The sequence below is a fragment of the Podarcis melisellensis genome (genome assembly GCF_964234715.1).
Source record: "Podarcis melisellensis genome assembly, chromosome: 3".
Classification (NCBI taxonomy): domain Eukaryota; kingdom Metazoa; phylum Chordata; class Lepidosauria; order Squamata; family Lacertidae; genus Podarcis; species Podarcis melisellensis.
Window position 1 is genome coordinate 31,151,087 of NC_138530.1, and position 19,740 is coordinate 31,170,826.

The window sequence follows — 19,740 nt, forward strand, 5'->3', positions numbered from 1 at the left end:
AATATTTGGCTCACATCACAATTTCTTCCGTTAGATAGTGTTGTCATGTTGTGCTGGACGAGTTTTGCATGTTGATACAAAAGGATTTGGACCAAGTGCTTGGCATGCTTTGCTCTGCTCTGTGGCCACTTGACCCATGTCTGCCTTTGTTGCAAATAATAGGAGGCCTTTTTCTAATCTCCCATTCCTAACTAAGAGGGTTGAGTATGTGATGATTTGTGAGGGACTCCCTCCAGAGCAGATTTTGGTATGTGCGTGCAGGGAGAGTGCAAGGACAGGGAAGTCCTGTTGCACCAGGGGAAGTACGCTTGTACAATGTCAAATATCACATTATCTAAATCCATTTCATATACCACTGTTCATGGAACCCTTCTAGAGCACTCGTTAGGATTGGGGGTGTGGGCATTGCTTTGCAGTGGTTTCACTCTTTCCTTGTAGGAAGTTTTCAAAAGGTGGACCTGGGAGAGAACCATTATTTCCTATGAGAGTTGTTTTCTTTAAGGACTCCTTCTTTTTCATGCATTTTAACATCTGCATGAAACAGCAAGCTTTGGACATTTAGGAATATGAGGCTTGGAAGTATCAGTATAGCAAAGATGACATCCATCTATTTTTCTCCTTTCATTTTAATTCACGTGTGACTTTTCCCAGTAACTGACAAGATAAGGGTAAATGAGGCTCAATCTAGTCAAAATCAGGGCTGGGGGACAAATAGAATTTGGTTCAAATTTAAAGGTGAACTTATCTAACTAATTTACACTTTCCAAAACAATACACAAATGGAAAGACACAGCCATCCTTTAAAATTCACATTTCTCCGAATTTTGCAATGCAATTCTCCAACCAGGTAAGGTGTACAAAAATGCATATACTGGGGTAAAGTGTATGTAGAAATGCATATATGAGAAATATAGTGAAATAACAAACACATCCAATACATTGGGGAAAATAGCTTTGCAAAAACCTCTATGATAAACCAAATTGAATACAAATATATGTATATTAGGAATCTATACTAAAATGCTGATGAATTATCATGAATCCCCCCCTCAAAAATCACAAAATGATGTGGAAATATAGAACACAATGTAAGGCGGGGGGGGGGGGAACTAAAGAGAAACCAAAATTTTCAGATTGGTGCTTTAATAGTAGGTACACCTGTTAACATTGATTGAAATGAGATTGTTTTGGCTGAAGGAGTGGGTGCACAGCTTGAGTGTACTTCTGGATACATTGCTGTCATTTGAAACTCAGGTGGCCTCAGTGGCTTGAACCCATCAGCTTCAGTTGGTGACCCAGCTGCACTCCTATATGGGCAGGGATAGCCTAACTTCTGCCGTCTATCCTCTGGTCACAAGATTACATATAATGCAGGGAATTATATATGGGGCTGACTCTGAAGATGGTTTGGAAACTTCAGCATGACCTCTGGATGTTTTGGACTACAATTCCCATCTCTTGCAGCCACATGGCTCTGCTATTATATTAATAATAACAATACTACTACTACTACTACTACTACTAATCATTTATTTATTTATACCCCGCACATCTGGCTGAGTTTCCCCAGCCACTCTGGGCGGCTCCCAATCGAGTGTTAAAAACAATACAGCAGATAGAGATGATGGGAGTTGTAGCCCAAAATATCTGGAGGGCATGTTGTTGGTGAAGGCTGTCTTAGTTATTTGGCAAGCTAACTAGCCCTGAGCAGATTGCTAATTAATATCATTTTTTTTATAGGAGGCATTTTTAGAGGACCTGAGTTGTATCCTGAAATCAGGACAAGTGCCCAATTTATTTGAGAAGGATGAGCTGGATAACATCATGGTACCACTTGTATCTGTTGCTGAAAAGGCTAAGTACTCTAACACAATTGATGATATCTACTCATTTTTCTTACAGGTAACATTTTAAATATATCAGTACAAACATACTGGAGAGAATGTGTTTTAACACATTTACCTCAGCTTCATGTATGCAAACCTTTCGGAGCACTATTGTCATATTTAATTTAGTGGAAACAATGCCAGACCCTAATGGTTTTGTATTTAAAATTCAATTTATGTTGCATGTATCATTTTGAAGTCCTATATGCAACTCATTCTCTGAGTGGATCTTTTTGTAGCTAAAACATCACCATCCACAAGTGACTGAGGTATCACTAAGCTTATTGGACACGTACTTCCCCACAAAAAAGTGAATGGGGGAAGGAATGAAGCCCATTTCTTTCTAAATGAGGGGGAGGAATTTGAGAACAACTCAGTGAAAATGCTCAGTGGGCACAAAATGCTGGATGAATGTTGGAGTGGTGGAACAAAACAAAAAAAAAAAGATGGAAGGGAAATGCAATAGCCATTCTGAAAAAAATAGATCCAATTGGTTTCCAGATGCCTGCAATGGATTTCCCTGCTATCTCATTCAGAGGTTCTGTCAAAGATCTGAAAAGCCACTCTCTTGCCTTTTAATTCAATTCTGGCTTTGATGCTCTTACTGCTTTCCTTCTTTTCCAAAAAAAACACACCAAAAACTGCCTTTTGTTTTCTTCTGCTGTTTGGCTTCTTCATTTTTGTTCCGGCTACTTTCCCAACCCCTTTATTTCATATTTACCATTTTTTTGTTACTTGCTGTCCCTGTTATTTATTTGGGGGTTTCAACCATCGCCATTAATGGCAGCTTCAGGAAGAAGATTACGAGATTAAAGAACAGAAACTGGGCAGTCTACTGTTGGGACCTTACACAGGATGTTCTACTTCATCCTGTGCATGAACATGCATGGTCTGGTTGGAGGATTTAGTAAAGAATCCTTCACAAGATCCTGTCCGACAGCATCAAACATTGAACAAATTATTGAAGGCACAATCATTCTGTGGGCCCTCTCCCATTGGCCATAGCTCAAACATCCTGTAAGACTGAAGGAGTCTTGCTTAATACACTTTAGAGCCTACTCTGTGGCAAAACATCTTGCTCTTCCACTGCATTGACTCGGTGGCAGCCAGTAGAGCTGTTTTAAGTGGTGAAGGGATCATTAGTTCTCTCTTAAAAAATAGTACACCAGAAGGATAGATACTGCCATATAATATCCATAGGCAGGAAATGCAGGCTTCAGGAAGTACAGAGATCCCAGTCCATTTCCCGAACTTCACAACTGAATCTGAAGGATGGCCTGCTGTGACTGATTTGTTAAATACTTTGCTGATAAAATCACTTATATTTGACACATTTAATGCAAGGTCCGGGACATGGGTGTAGCCAGGATTTGTGTTAAGGGGAGCAGGCTTTAGGTTGGGGGGGGGCAGAACCAAGTTATCTGTGAAGCAAATGGTCAGTTACTTAAGTTTGCTTATTTATTTACTTGATTGGGGGGCAACTGCCCGCTCAGTCAGTCCCCGCGTGCTGAGGTAAACCAGGCATGGCTTCTTGAGCAGAGCCGCTGCTGCTTGAGTCTCCTCCTCAACACTTTCGCGACGGGTTCTGCAATGGCCGGGCAGGCAGGATTTAGGACCCTGGCGGGCCAGATCCGGCTTGCGGACCGTAGTTTGAGGACCCCTGAGCAAGAGGCTTAAATAAGTAATGGTGTCTCAACTTTCTTGGTTGATGCTGATTGCTTGGATCCCTTACAATCTGGGTTCAGGCCTTGATCACCTTATCTATGTCAGTAACTAGGCAAGGATTACTATTGCTTTTGCTGGACCATTGACCGTGGCATTCTTCTGTACCATCTACAATAAATGGGACTTGAGGGCTCCATTTAGTTTTAGCTGACAAGTAGGCCCCAGAAAGGCAATGCTGGGGGACTGCTTCTCAACCTCATGTTTTTGAGAGCTCCATGGGGTCCTACCTTGTTCTTCATGCTGTTTGACATTAAGTTGCTGAGGGAGGGAAGGTATAACTTTCAAAGTATATGACAGACTTTTTAGCTATAAATAATAAATAGGAGGTAATAGTATACTATTAATGTAAATTAAGAGGAATATATATGTGAATCTCTCTTGATAAAAGGGGGGGGGGAATTAGCATGTGTGCATTTGATTGACCACTAATATGACAATCTAAACATTCCTGCATGCATAATTTTGAAAAAAGATATATATGGGTGAAGTTTTCCACAAATGATTAAATCTTTTTCAGAAAGTACGTAGCAATCTTCATATTGTTTTGACAACAAGTTATGCAGGACTGACCTTCCGTCAGCGTTGTCGGACATATCCTGCCACTATTAATTGCTGTACAGTTGACTGGTATGACACTTGGCCTGAAGAAGCCCTTTGCCATGTTGCACAAAGTTACTTTAAACAGGACAACACATTTCAGAATCAGGTAGCGTATTTGTACATTTTAACATGTGGTAAACTGTAATTTCATATTTTGTTATAGTTCTCACTAGTGAGGCCATGTTGATTTTCAATAAGCATTTGGTACAAATTCAAACTTTGCATATATTATTCTAATCTGTTTTTGTAAATTCAGGACAAGGTTTTAAAGCAGGAGTAGTCAATGTGGAGCCCTCCAGATGTTTTACACCACAATCGTCATCAGTCCAAGAGCATAACCAATGGTTAGGGATGATGGGAGTTATAGTCTAAAACATATGGAGGGCATCTATAACTCTATAACTTGAGGTGAATTAAAATGGTAAGTAAGATGTCCCTTCTTTTGTTGTCTATATCATGATGTTGTCTAGAAGAATACCGGCTTCATCTCTGATGTTTGCTTGAATAGGATTAACTGGGGGAGGGGCAGGAATGCCTGTAATCAGAGTGCTGCAATATTCAAAGTTATGTTATGTGCACATCCCATTAGATTGGTTACCTAAAGAGGCAAGTACAGAACAGCAGTCACGTAAGGAATACATGTTTTATCATTTATCATAATACACTACAAACAAAATGTCCTTAAACAGAAATGTGATATAAATATATATTCTTTTCCTTTTTGTGTTTTTTTCCAGAACTTAAGTGTGCTTGTTCAGATATGTGTTAATATTCATAAAAATGTATCTATCATAACGGAAAAGTACTTGAAGGAAACTAAAAGGCATTACTACATTACTCCCAATAGTTATCTACAGTTTATAAACACCTTTTCAACCATACTGAAGTCAATGAAAGAGAAAATTATGAGTGACAGGTATGAAACAATACAGCACAGCCTTAGCTTTGAAATGGCAGACCATCCAGCCTCCCTGACTTAGGATGGACCTCATCCATAGGCAGGGATTGATAATAAATTTAGTCAGCTCAGTTTAAAGGTAAGCCTATTTAATTTGCACTTTCAGTAACAATATGTGAACCAAAATGTAGCCACCCTTCAAAACCCGCGCTTCTGTACAAATTTTGCAATGCAATATCTCCACCTAAGCAATGTGCCCAAAAACGTATATGCTAGAGTAAAATGTACATAGAAATGCATATGTTGATGAAAATAAGATACAAAATGCATTATATTAGGGGAAATTGCGTACATAAACATGGATATTAAGCAACATTGTATAGAAAATATATATATTTGGAGAATTATGCACCAAAATGCTGATGAATTTTCATGAGGACTTTTAAATAAAAAATTCCAAAGTGATGTAGAAATGTGGATAACTGAAGACTGGAAAAATAAGAAACAGAAAGAAACAGAAATTGTCAGATTCGGCATAACCCTATGCATACATAACTGCTCCAATAGTTCAGAGGCTTATAACTGTCAGCTCAGAAGACGCAGATTAATTTACAATTATCTGGTTTGCACAACACAGTAAGCCCAAATGTGGCATGGCAAAACCATATGAATGTGCTGGCTCCCAGAGAGGAGCTCACAGTCTCTCTGTTCCTCCATGATCCTTTTTACTGCAAATTCTGTGCTTAATCAAAGTTTGGTTTAGCATGTCATCCTAACTGGGACTTGTGGTTGAGCCCTCTTCTCAATAACCATGACCTATAACTGAACAGGGACGCGGGTGGCGCTGTGGATAAAACCTCAGCGCCTAGGACTTGCCGATCGTATGGTCGGCGGTTCGAATCCCCGCAGCGGGGTGAGCTCCCGTCGTTCAGTCCAGGTCCTGCCCACCTAGCAGTTTGAAAGCACTCTTAAGTGCAAGTAGATAAATAGGTACCGCTTTCTAGCGGGAAGGTAAACAGCGTTTCCGTGTGCTGCACTGGTGCTGGCTCGCCAGAGCAGCTTCGTCACGCTGGCCACATGACCCAGAAGTGTCTCCAGACAGCGCTGGCCCCCAGCCTCTTAAGTGAGATGGGCGCACAACCCTAGAGTTGGACACAACTGGCCCGTACAGGCAGGGGTACCTTTACCTTTACCTTTATAACTGTGAACAAACCTTGTTCCTATTTCAGTGCAGCAGCAAAATGAACCGAAGAGGAGCAAAGCTGCTACAATAGTCTCTCTGGGAGCCCACAGATTTACAGTGTCTTGCAAAATGCTATTGTCATGCAGGCAAACATAATATACGACTATTTCAATATATGTAACAGAACAGAACAGACTGTGATTGGATTTTAACTATTTTTAATTTTAGAACTTGCTATCATTCTGGTCTGACCAAAATACTAGAAGCAACCTCACAGATTACAGTTATGCAAAATGAGTTACTTGTCCTTGGTCCTCAAATAGAGAAAAAATCAAAGGTAAAATTTCATTCAAATCTGCTTTGTTGTTCTTTCAAAACATTTAGTGATCTACAGTATCTGGATTCATTTCAAAATTTAGAGCATATAAGCTTTATTTTATATAGATTTATATGTGGCCTGGTTACCGGTAAACAGTACAATATTAATAGCAAATGATCATTTGAAAACAATAATTAAAAATAGATAAGAGGCAGAGCTTTTGACAGTGGTTACTCTGCCATAGATAGACCTTAGATTCAGGTTAGCTAATTTTGTTGAACTCCACCTCCCATCAACCCCAGTCAGCACCGTCAGTAGTTGGGGATGATGGGTGTTGTAGTTCAACAACATTTGGACAGCACCACATGGACTACCCTGTCTTAGATGCTCATTTTGGAAACTATGTCCCGATGTTCTTTGCATATCTATCTTATCTATCTATCTATCTATCTGAAGCTATTTTTATTCAAGCTTGAAAAACAAAGAAAAAACAATGTACAGAAGTTAACATCAAATACCAAGCAATACCAACTACCGGTACCTTTGGACCCACCTTTTAACAGAGATAATCATCCCAGGGCCCACAGAGATCTTAACTGGTGCCCATGACTCCAGGTTGCCAACCCTTGTTAGTGACAGCATGTCATTTAATATCCCGCTTGAATAAAGACAATTTTTTTCATATATATCATTTATTTTTGCATTCTTGTTTAGGTAGATAGGCTCAGTCAGCAGACTGGTTTTTTGTTTTTTTTAATGATACATTAAGTCAACTGAAACAATATAAAATAGTACAGCCACAAAATAGCACCGATGATGCTCACACCAAAGACACAGCTCCCAAGCATTCCACCTTTCATTTAGAAGCTAGTAAATGCACATTCTTTCCCCAACCTCACTCCCTGGCTGCTCCAATCTTACTCCTAGGATGAGCAAGCCCATCTACAGCTACCTATAATAATAATAATAATAAATTTTATTTATATCCCGCCCTCTCCAGCCGAAGCCGGGCTCAGGGCGGCTAACAACACCAAATAGTGCAACATTATAAAAACATTATAAAAATTAATTAAAATCAAGATTGATGGCAACCATAAAGTTTTGTAAAGGTTGCCAAAGGAGGGAGTCAGGCTGCGCCCTAACCAAAGGCCTGGCGGAACAGCTCTGTCTTGCAGGCCCTATGGAAAAATGTCAAGTCCTGCAGGGCCCTTGTCTCTTGTGACAGAGCATTCCACCAGGTTGGAGCCGCAGCCGAAAAAGCCCTGGCTCTAGTTGAGGCCAGCCTAACCTCTCTGTGGCCTGGGACCTTCAAGGTGTTTTTGTTTGAAGACCGTAAGTTCCTCTGTGGGGCATACCAGGAGAGGCGGTCCCGTAGGTACGAGGGTCCTAGGCCGTATAGGGCTAGAGGGAGTGCCTTTACCCTCATCACCCCCTGAAGCTGTGGCAGAGTTCTTCCTCTTCCTCTGCACAAATGAGGTTAGTTGGTCAAACTTTCTGGCTCCCCCACAAGCTGCTGTTCCCTGGGGGTTTTTTAATATAAAAAGGAGACCTCTGTTCTGAAAAGTTGGGCAGTAACATGTAAATAGTACAGATTTAATTAAGTCTTCCCATTAAAAAAGTAACTTAGGCCTGTATATTGTATTATTTTTTCCTATAGGACTTTGCAGTGACTGAGCATGGGTTTTAAATTGATATGCCTTCACTCTAATCCTTTGTTTCTTGGGCTCTCTGTCACAGTCTCTAGGAGGGATGGGATACAAAAGTTAAATAATGAGAGTTTGACATGGGCAGTATCTCTGGTGGGCGACATGTTGTGCTTTGACTGGTTTGCTAAACCTGATGAAGGGCAGTCAATCGGTCTTAAAGCCTCGGTGAGTTTGGGACTTGTCTATCTCCTGCATGCGAAGGCAGGTTCTGGCAGATTGAATGGACAAGAACAATAGCAGGTCCAATGGTCAAGATGGCAATTTCTGCATCTGCTCTAAACTTGGAGCTTGCTTAGACGCATCTTCCTTGGTCAGAAGGAGAGGGACAGGAAGAGGTTCCACTCTCTCTCATCAGAGAAAAGGGTGTGTGACCTAGCTGAGTCTAGGAACACAGCTCTGTTGTCTTAACCCCTTCATACATGTAACTAGGATTCATGTATAGTTAGGCCTGTCTGCAGTTTCCCACATAGCACAGCTTTGCATGCTGTGCCTTCAGCTTTGACCTGCATCTCTGAATGTGGTCCTGCTGAAAGGTGGTGTTCCTTTGATTACACAAGCAACAGGAGATAGCTATCAATATCACACCATGCCTATAAGTCTTTCAGGAGCATGTGACTTGACACTACTGCTGGAACAGAAGAATGTTTTGCCCTGATCCAGCAGCACAGTCCTTATGTACTTACTGTCCATGTCATCTTTGCCATCACATTAAGGACTTGCTGAGTAGTTCATAAAACATCCAAAATACTAGATTAATTATTGTTTAAGATATTCTGCAATAAATTTAATTGACTGAGAAATGGATCTCTCCTACCAGGAAATAGAGGAACTTGTGGAAAAGCTTCACAAAGATGCATTAGTTGTGGAGCAAGTTCGAGCTATTGTTAAACAGGATGAAGAAATTATGGCTGCAGAAACACAGACTGTGGAAGAATATGCCCAGGTATATCATATTACAATTGTTTTTCATTTTTATTGTGCCATGCTGGGTATTTGCAGCTTGCGACAAGATGGCAGAATAAAGAGACAGACACACGGGCTGGAGTTGAACTCAGGCTACTTTATTTTAAGGTTAAACATAAGAAAAACTCTTGAAGACTTCAAACTAACAGATTGCAGCCACTAGGCAATCCAGCCCCTGCCTGCAGGAAAGGGGAAATGGCTGTTCCACCTACCACCTTTCCCAGCTCTTACCATATAGAAGAGCAGGAAATCCTTACTGCATTACCATCACCCTGCAGCCTGATTTCAGGTAGATGAGGCAGGTTGGCCTCAGGGGTGGCCCCTATCTTTCCCCAGTGCCCAGAGAGTAAGCCTCAGGACCAGACCAGCCCCTTGAAAGGTTCCTAAAAAGCATCACCAGGCTGAAACATAACTGTCCTCTGCCCGTACCTAACCACCCGTCAAATGTGACTCACCTGAAAGCCAGATCAACCTATGGAACAACATGGCAGGCTATCAAGTGTCCCCAACCAGCTATTCAGTGTAGAGTAGGCAAAAAGGCCTGACCTACGAAGTGAAGATTAGATAGGCCCAAAAGTTCCTAGCTGGTCCTGAAGCAACCAAATAAATCACACTGAGAGACTGAAGAGGGCAGGTGCTACCGTGGAGAGAAGAGGGCAGGGGAGCAGGTGTCTGGCTCTTAAGTAGGGCACTGACATCCGCCTACACCAGGTACGAAATGTGTGTGATGACGTAGGGTATGACATGGTCCCTGTACCTCTTTCAGCCTGCAGGCTGCAAATTTGCCCCGCTATCAGTAATGAGCAGAACAGGCAGTGGAATGGGCTTCTTGACAAATGCCAGACACACTGAGCTCTCCAATAAAATGACAATGCTCCCGGGGGGGGGGGGGACACAAAAATCTGTTATATAACATAGTTGATGTTGACTATGGGAGCCAGTACAATTTCTGATTCCATCCCAAATTTTGCAGGTTCTAGGATATGTAAATCCCATCTTCAGCTGTAGATGGCTTGAAACAAATATTATAAATATGAGCACATACCCAGAGAATAGAAAACAAAACAGCATTAGTACAGCTATACACTGTCAAAGAAAACATCAAAGTCTAACTTTTCTTTTTATATATATAGCAAGCAACAGATGAGCTCAATGCTGTAATGCCAACTTTGGAAAAAGCTGTCGCTGCTCTTGATGCACTTGACAAAAACCACATTGCAGAAGTTAGGTAAGTGTATTGCTCATGTTTGTAGTTTGCTTTTGATTTTGGTTAAAAATCAGTACAGTTTTCAGATCATGCTGGATAAGGCAACAAATCTAGTGGCCCCATATTTGCTGCATTTCAAAGCATTTTTCTGTTCATCTTCATTCATTATGGTTTAGGTAAGCATTGCTACTACTGTGGTAATTTAAAGTAGGCATGGTTTCAATATCTTTTAAGGGAAAAGAAGTGAAGAATGCTGACAACAAACTTTAAAATGTTTTACTTATGTAAATAAATGTGCAAATTATCTCTAGTTTCTTCATTTTTGTTACTATGTCTCAATAGTCAATAGTCACAATAGTTCCCTTTCTGACATGAAATTATAAATATTTTGAACAATATCCAAAGTATTTTCCAGTGTTAAGATTTTTCATGTGAAATGTTGCTGTATGTTAATCACACTATATTAATGAGGCAGGATAAGCCACCGTCCAGTAGTCTGGCTCTAACTAAAGTTGTTGGGGGCTTTTTTGACAAAAAAAAAAAGGTATTTAGTGCATTTTGTTCAGTTGACTTTTCTTCTGTATCGCACAGAGTGTATGCTCGCCCTCCTCCACTTGTACTTACTGTTATGAATGCAGTTTGTGTTCTACTTCAAAAGAAACCTAACTGGACAACAGCAAAATTACTGCTTGCAGATCCTGGGTTCCTAAAGAGATTGGTTAATCTTGACAAAGATAATCTACCCGAAAAGGTAAAAGAAGGATGTGGTGTATGTTATTTATGTTTCTTCTATTGTATACCTAAGAATTTTCAGATAGATTACCTTAAACAATAAGTTACGTCATTTTAATGCACATTTCAAACTAATACTGCAATTCTCTTATTCTCCTGGTCTGTTTACTTAGTTACCATTTCAGAAATAGGAAATGAGAAGGCTAAAAGTATAGCGTCACCTTCTGTGAATGCATCTTAAGCTACAAAGAAAGAGAAACGATCAGGAAAGGGGAAATTCTCTTGCAAAGTACTGGCTGTCTTGGTTTTGTGAGAGCTATAAAGAATGAAGTTAGGAAAAGACAGGAATTTGAAACTATCTAGAGTTAAGATCCCAAGTTTGCCCTGTCTGATAGTAAATTGGGGAGGCAAAGTTGGATGTTCACTGACATGGTGGAAGACTCACAAATGGGTAGAAGTCTATATCCAAGAGCCAGGTGCAATTACTTATGGGTTGTTGTGAGAGACCCATAAATAAATTGGGACAATAAGTTGTCATCTCTTGTAACAATGAGATCCCTATTACTTCTGAAAAGTTGAGGTGATTCTCCTCCTTTAAGTTTCCCTCTTTTCTCTTTTAATTTGGGTTCCATTGAACCCACTTAGCCTGGTTTAAGAATAGAAAAACCTTCCCCTTTTAGAAAGACAATGGCCTCTCAGTAGAGAATTCCTCATTAATCCCGAGGAAAATAACAAACATGGTTCAGAGGCAAAGGGTATGGGTGGTGGTGGCAGAAAAGCATGGAAGGAATCAAGTTAAAGTCTTGAACTTCCAAAAGAATGAGAAATCATCTCCCATGGTTATTCAGTTGGATAACATATCTAAAATAGTGTGGAGCAGCCTTCTGGAGTGGTTTCAAAAAGCTGAAAAAATTGGAATTAATAAATGCTACTAGTTAGAGGGGGAAATGATAGGCAAACCTCAGCATAAAACTAAAAAGGCTTTTCACAAAATGTTTGGACTGGATATGAATGCCATTATATAACAAAAGGCACACGTCATAAATTTCCGGGGTTAGCCTGAGTCATACTAACATAGTTTCCTGTACAACCACTTAAGTTTTACTTTCGTAAAGTGCTCTTGCTCTACAGGTTGAAAAGGGGTGAATGTGAACCTATTTAAAAAATGTAAAATGGACACTTGATTTGCTAAAGGATTACTCACAAAGGATTTGTTTTAGCTGAATTATAGGTGCTCTGAGAGAGCAAAGCGGTTACAGCCTCCTGTGTGTGACACACTTTCTTGGATTAGCACTGGTTTGCACCATTGTGGCCATCCCTGATTACTGCATTGATGCTGTCATTCTCTGAACAAAGCCAAATCACACACACAAGACATGCCTAGAATTCCAGTTGAACCAAGTTAGCTGGAAAAGTGGTTTTGTTTTTAAAAATTGGCCTGAAGAAATGGTTTTGTATTCCAAAAAAATACTCCCCCGTTCTGTGCTATAAATTATGGCATCCTACTCCTCTGTGTCTTATATGGCATACTCACTCTTCTTTGTATATTTATAAAGGCACAAAGGGGCAAATCTCACACTGTTTCCAATGTGTGGAATGATGTGGGGTAATAGGATGTATTAGCTCTCCAGTCCTGAGTTCATGTAGTCTTATGTATTCACCTGATTTTGGTAAGCATAAGTAACTTAATATTTGTTGACATATCAGCTGTCAAAGTCATTAAGTTATCTGGTCTTGGATGTAATGATTCCCCCCTCCCTCACTCCCCAAATATGAGTTTTATCTGGTACTATGTTCATTACATAGTGGACGTGAGTGGCACTGTGAGTTAAACCACAGAGCCTAGGACTTGCCGATCAGAAGGTCGGCGGTTCAAATCCCTGTGACGGGGTGAGCTCCCATTGCTCGGTCCCTGCTCCTGCCAACCTAGCAGTTTGAAAGCATGTCAAAGTGCAAGCAGATAAATAGGTACCGCTCTGGCGGGAAGGTAAACGGCGTTTCCGTGCACTGCTCTGGTTCGCCAGAAACGACTTAGTCATGTTGGCCACATGACCCAGAAGCTGTATGCCGGCTCCCTCGGCCAATAAAGCGATATGTGCGCCGCAACCCCAGAGTCGGTCACGACTGGACCTCATGGTCAGGGGTCCCTTTACCTTTACCTATTTATGTTCATTACATGACTTGTCCATTGTTTAGGTTTTAATATTTTATTGTATGCTACCTTGTAGGGGCTTGCCCTGGAAGGCCGGGTAAAGGTAAAGGTAAAGGGTCCCCTGCCCATTAGGTCCAGTCGTGACTGACTCTGGGGTTGCGGCACTCATCTCGCTTTATTGGCCAAGGGAGCCGGTGTACAGCTTCCAAGTCATGTGGCCAGCATGACTAAGCCGCTTCTGGCGAACCAGAGCAGCACACGGAAATGCCGTTTACCTTCCCGCCGGAGCGGTACCTATTTATCTACTTGCATTTTGACATGCTTTCAAACTGCTAGGTTGGCAGGAAGGAAGGCAGGGTAGAAATACATTAAATAATTAAATGTTGTAGTCACTCAGTTGGGTAAAATATGAAAGCAGGACTGACCAAAACTGGTCAGCAAATAATGTCCTGGCATTTTTTTTGAAATTGTTTCTTTTTAAAGCTCCTCTAGAGCTGTTAGACAATTTCACCTCCATCCTATAATATTTGATGACATCCCTGCTCCTATTCGCTACGCACTGTTTTTTTAAAAGCATTTTTAAAACTACATAAAATTTTCCATAGGGCTCAGCATTGCCACCTAGTGTCACATTGTATATTTGCAGCTGTATAGCCGAGTCTCTCTCTATTATTGTTTTAAGTGATTGGTTTTAACAACTGGTCTGTGTTCGTTTTAGGTGCTTCTGCAGTTGAAGAAATATGTAAGGATGCCTGATTTCAACCCCTTAAAAGTAGGACTTGTGTCTGTTGCCTGCTGCTCCATGTGCCAATGGGTTTTAGCTTTAGATCACTATCACCTTGTAAAAAAGGTATCTTTACAGCTACTGTTTCTGAATCATCATAAAAAGATGTTAAAATAATGTCCTCATAAGAAAAACTTTTAAAAATACATTTTGTATATGCTGGAAGGTATTCTAAATAGAATTAAACAGGAATTTGTGCTCAGTTTTGCAAATGTATTTCAGCCAAAATTATTTGAGGAGTTAAAAAACAAAACCACTGTATCCTTTTGAACGTTAACTTTCTAATTATACAGGCCACAATCTGCCTTCCCTCCTGCATGTATAAATATGCATATTCTACAATGTATACGAATCAGTGCAGAGGGGAAATTAGACTATTAGTACAGGAGAAGAGAATAAAGTCTAGTATGGAAATGCCTTTGCATGCATGCACATACCCTCCAACATTTCTCCGATGAAAATAGGGATGTCCTGCTATGTGGGCTACTAGTATCTTCTTTTAAAAAAAAATAACTGGGAACTATAGATCCTCACCATGTGATGAGAAACAGACACCATGTTCTGAGCTCTGGGGATAGATTATTTTATGTCCTCCACAGCCATTCTCATAAGTACACCAAAAGCCACATTTTCTCCAGATTCCTACTTACGGTTATTCTAGCCGGCTAGGTGTAAGGAAGTGTGTGGCGGTGCATTCTATTACAACTTTGCTTATAAGCACATGTGAGATAATAACACAGTTTATGCTGAACGTGGGATGGCCACAGAGAAAAAACATCCCTATGTTGAGCCTCCATCCCCTAGCCCACATACCCAAGTCTTCACTGCAACTATTAGGTAAGTTTCTCCAATTTAGGAAGTCATTGCATTATGCATTTTGTCAGGTCTGCAATGTATCATGAGCTGGTGGGGACAGATGAGCATGAAATGTAATGATGGCACATTATCAGTAAGTGTGCCAAAACATAAGAAAGTGAGGAAAGAACTTTGTTTTCAATGAAATCATATGAAGCAAAATGTGTAATTTGCTTATGTGTATTGTACATAAATATTTTTTCTGTTTGTCCAGTGAGTTCTGTATAGCCATATTCCTTCCTTCAAGCTGAATTATAAATATATCTTCTTATATAGTTTGTAGAGCCAAAACAATTGAAGGTAGCTGAAGCAGAGGAGCTACTAAAACTTGCACATGAAAAATTGACTGATAAACAAAGAAGTTTAGTGCTGGTAAAGGAATTCTACTTGTTATATACTATAGAATTAAATTGCTTGTTAAATAACATAAAGTTTGTGTCTGTCTCAGTTTGGGATATATTGTTTTATTTTAAAAAATCTTATGGAGGCAAAAATCTGTCTACTTATTTGTTAAAAAGTATTTCAGCAGGAGCAGAGTGAGAGGGCAACAAGGGATATTTTCCAGAGATACATCTAGCCTAGGAATGAGCATCTAGAATGATCTGCTCTAGGTTCTAAAGGGTGTGAAATAAGTGAAGACAAAGGCCACCTGGGGACTGGAGTGTGGGTATGAATAATGATTGTATGAAGAGAGCAGCTTTCCTAGGACCCATCCCCCCCCCATGATATATTCACATATGGGTATTAAATAAATAATTCACTTTTTACATATAAATTTTAAAATTCTTTTTTCTTAGCAAGGATACCAAAATGTTTAAGAAAATAATATTGAAATGTATTATAGGGGGTGAAATAGTAGAAACCAGGAATAATAAGTAATCAGCTTGTTTGATAACAAGCAGAGAAAATTGCAGATAAGTAGAATGGGAAACAATGTTGTGTTTGTTCTCCTCTGTGATCTCTGTGTAGTCCTACAAATTTGCTACAGTACTACTGCTAATCATAATCATCATCAATAATTTATATATAGTGTCTCTCTTCAAATGTATTTGAGGCAGGCATGGTATCTTATGGTGCTTTGGATTTTTTTGAATTTTTATCATGTGCCCTTCCTTGAATTATCAGTGCTTAGTTCGACCCATCTACCTCTTCCCATCCATGCATTTCACTGACTTTGAGAAGGAACTGCAGTGAGGAAACATGACACCATTCTCTTTCTCTGTGCCAGGTGTTGCATTTGACCTGCTCTTACTCTGGTGCTTCCTTTATAGCTGCTGCAGTGAATTGTTAGGAACTAATAGTGGGGTGGGAGAGCTGAAAATAATGCCAAAGTATTTCACATCTGGCAACCAATGTGCCACTTTGGTTTCAGATAGTACGTAGGTGAAAAGGTAAAGGACCCCTGACAGTTGTCCAGTCCCGAACAACTCTGGGGTTGCGGCGCTCATCTCGCTTTACTGGCCGTGGGAGCTGACGTTTGTCCGCAGACAGTTTTTCCGGGTCATGTGGCCAGCATGACTAAGCCACTTCTGGCGAAACCAGAGCAGTGCCTGGAAACGCCGTTTACCTTCCCGCCGGAGTGGTACCTATTTATCTAATTGCACGTTGACATGCTTTTGAACTGCTAGGTTGGCAGGGGCTGGGACCGAGCAACAGGAGCTCACCCCGTTGCGGGGATTCGAACTGCTGACCTTCCGATCAGCAAGCCCTAGGCTCAGTGGTTTAGACCACAGTGCCACCCACGTCCCTAGTACATAGATGAGTCTAAAAAGCCCAGGACATAAATTACTTCTGGTAAATGAGCCACCATAGCTGCTAGAGGGCTGTGAAAGTTTGTGTCCTGGGCTTTTTAGACTTATCTACCCATGGACAATCTGAAACCAAAGTGGTGCATTGGTTGCCAGATGTGATTCCCCCCCCCCCCAGCTCTCCCACCCCACTATAACCAGAATGACTGGAGCTCTGCTCCTTTGTTCATGCTTACAGGGGGTTGGGAATGGGCTTCTTGCCCAAACTATTTCACTTAGCATTAGAAAGCTCCCAGCATTGCTCTGCACAGAACCCACAACTATGATTGCACGTGTCTGTTACAACAATTACAGATAAGCAACCTGTCTTAATGTATAGACCCAATTATAGCAGAATTGAAGGCAAGTAGCTGCTGTCTTGTCTAGTACCTTGTTAGGAACCCACTGAGAACCTCATGTAAGTTTTGAAAGAAAGAGCTAGAAAGAAAAAGTATGATCTATAGCAGCAATATATGCCACTATAGTACGTTTTCCTTTAATTTCTAACTCCTCAGATTGAACAACATCAGCAAAATTTAGAAAGAAGGTTTGCAGAAAGTATTGATGAGCAAGAAATGCTAGCAGCTAGAAAAGAACAAACAACACGCCGTTTACACTGTGCATCTGTGTTAAGCACAGCTCTGAAGGATGAAATGGTATTACTTCTTTCTGCTCTAATGTTTGACTCTAATTAAAATTAGGCTTCATTGTTTACTTGTCTTAAACTGTCTTTTCTGTTGGTCCTTTTCCATATCATATAACCTCCCATATTCTTGTGGAGAAGTATACTCTGTGTTTGCCATCAGAGGCTAGCTGTTTCCACCAGCATTGCCACACACCACAGCCCTAGGATAAAGGGGGAAGAGTAATGAAGTTGTTAGGCATTTAACCATCTACTGTAGGGTTGTTTACAGGTGTCAAGGTACTGTATATTGTTCACTGAGCTATTGATAAATTTCAGAGAAAGAAAAATCATTACTATTCTAAAATCAAAGCTGAGAAGAATCGCTAAAAAAAATTACTGCTTATTTATGTACCTTCAAATGTAGAATGAGAGCATTTTTCACAAATACCACAGCACTAAACTATTTCTTATACTCCCAACATAAATATCTACACAAGTGTAAATATTGTTACAAAATCATTGATAATATGTGCTGCGTACTGACAAGTCATAGGTTTATTATGTTGCAAGTGCTATACTTTCTAAACAAACTAGTTTGTCCAGTACCCAGTGATATTTGGCCCTAAACATTTTTTTTTAATATCCTAGGCACGCTGGAAAGAATCTGTTAATAATTTCGATCAAAGGTTGAAGGGAATTGTGGGTGATGCCTTTGTTTCAGCAGCGTGTGTTGCCTATAGTGGAGTATTATCAGCATCATATCGTCAGCAACTAGTGAATGACTGTCTGAAACTCTGCAAAGAAAGCAATATTCTAGTATCTCCAAATTATTCGCTAGTAAATTGCATGACAGAAAAAAATGAGGTAATAATGCATGGGCAGAGGGAATGACGTTTCCAAGGTTTTCTTTGAAATTTAAATTAAAAGACTTCTTAGGAGAGTGGGTTTTTTTTTTTTAGAGAGTCTAATTTTGCTGGCTGAGGCACTACCTAATTAACTAGGTAAAGGCCCCATTTGCAAAGGTAGATTTAGGGCAGTGCAGCCAGCCTCCCCCCCATTGGATGCCAAGCTGATCTTCACAATTATAACATAGTGCATACACAGAATTGAAGACAAGAGGCGGGGGGCGTCAAAATTTGGTATCACACAGTGTGACCTTGAAATTTGTAATACCAAAGTATGCCTCTGCCATTTATATTATCTTTTGGGATTTATTCAAGCGATCATACTTCTTTTGTGATGATTCAGAATCACTCAAATCATTTGTGGAATGATTCAGAATCACTCAAATCATTTGTGGAACAAATATTATTGTTGATAATAGTCTTTAAGTATTAAAAATTGATGATTTACAGGTTCGCAAGTGGCAAAATGCAGGCTTGCCACTTGACCAGTACTCTACAGAAAATGCTATACATATTATGTATGGACAACGTTATCCTTTGCTAATTGATCCAGAAAGACAAGCGTACAAATGGATAAGTCAAATGAGTGGTAAACTACGCCAAATTCGTGTTACGGATGCTCATTATTTTAGAACACTTGAAAACTCTATGCGTCTTGGTGAATCAGTCCTACTACAGGTAGTTCAGCTTCCACTGAGTCTGATCACTCATCTGTTATATAAACTGGTCGGGGGGGGGGTGTCTTATAATTCCTGAGCAATGCTAGATACAAGCTTATACTTACTATGCCAATTAACAAGGATCCTATTCAAAGGCATTGATGGTGGAAACTGACAAACTGTTGACATGGGCTCAGCTTGAAAATGGGACATCTGGCAGAGGTTAACAACCACTGGTTCAGCCACATAGCCATCAGTGAGGCAGAATGGCAATTACGTTTTTCAGCAGCCAGTTTGTCAGACGGGTCAGCCAGTTGTGGATCTGTTTGCCTCCAAGTACAGTGCTTAGTTAGACACCTTTGTGTCTCAGTTTCCATCTCTGGGGGCAGGGGTGTGGATTGCCTGGGGGTGAATTGGCCTCAGGGTTTGATCTATGCCTTTCCTTGCTTCTGTCTTCTTGATCAAACCATCCAGAAAATCTGCTGCTTCTGGGCCAAAGTAATTTTGGAGGCCCTTCATTGGTGGTCCTTCATTGGCTCCTGGACCTTGTCAATCTGATGGTGTTGTCCCCTTGGTGACTCCTTGGTGATTCAGGGGCTGGTGATCTATCCTACCCCAGAACTTTTCTGTTTGACTGCCTGAAGGCTAAAAGGTTCTGGTTTACATAGGTGGTTGTAGGTTTGTCAATCTGGAATATTTCTTTCTGGTTGTCATAAATGTCTGTTCTACAATCCTTTTAGTTTACCTGTTAGGG

General features: G+C 40.4%; 1 protein-coding gene across 3 annotated transcripts in view; it reads left to right on the forward strand.

Annotated features, from left to right (window-relative positions):
• The window catches only part of DNAH14 (dynein axonemal heavy chain 14), a 138,706-nt gene that overhangs the window by 93,517 nt on the left and 25,449 nt on the right, over positions 1-19,740 (forward strand). For all 3 annotated transcript variants that reach the window (XM_081903569.1, XM_081903568.1, XM_081903567.1), the window contains exons 54-65: positions 1,741-1,902; positions 4,129-4,317; positions 4,949-5,127; positions 6,521-6,629; positions 9,135-9,260; positions 10,414-10,508; positions 11,079-11,238; positions 14,090-14,221; positions 15,287-15,382; positions 17,313-17,453; positions 18,071-18,286; positions 18,778-19,005. In XM_081903569.1, coding sequence (XP_081759695.1) covers positions 1,741-1,902; positions 4,129-4,317; positions 4,949-5,127; positions 6,521-6,629; positions 9,135-9,260; positions 10,414-10,508; positions 11,079-11,238; positions 14,090-14,221; positions 15,287-15,382; positions 17,313-17,453; positions 18,071-18,286; positions 18,778-19,005 — 1,833 coding nt within the window. The remainder of the gene's footprint in view (positions 1-1,740; positions 1,903-4,128; positions 4,318-4,948; positions 5,128-6,520; positions 6,630-9,134; positions 9,261-10,413; positions 10,509-11,078; positions 11,239-14,089; positions 14,222-15,286; positions 15,383-17,312; positions 17,454-18,070; positions 18,287-18,777; positions 19,006-19,740) is intronic.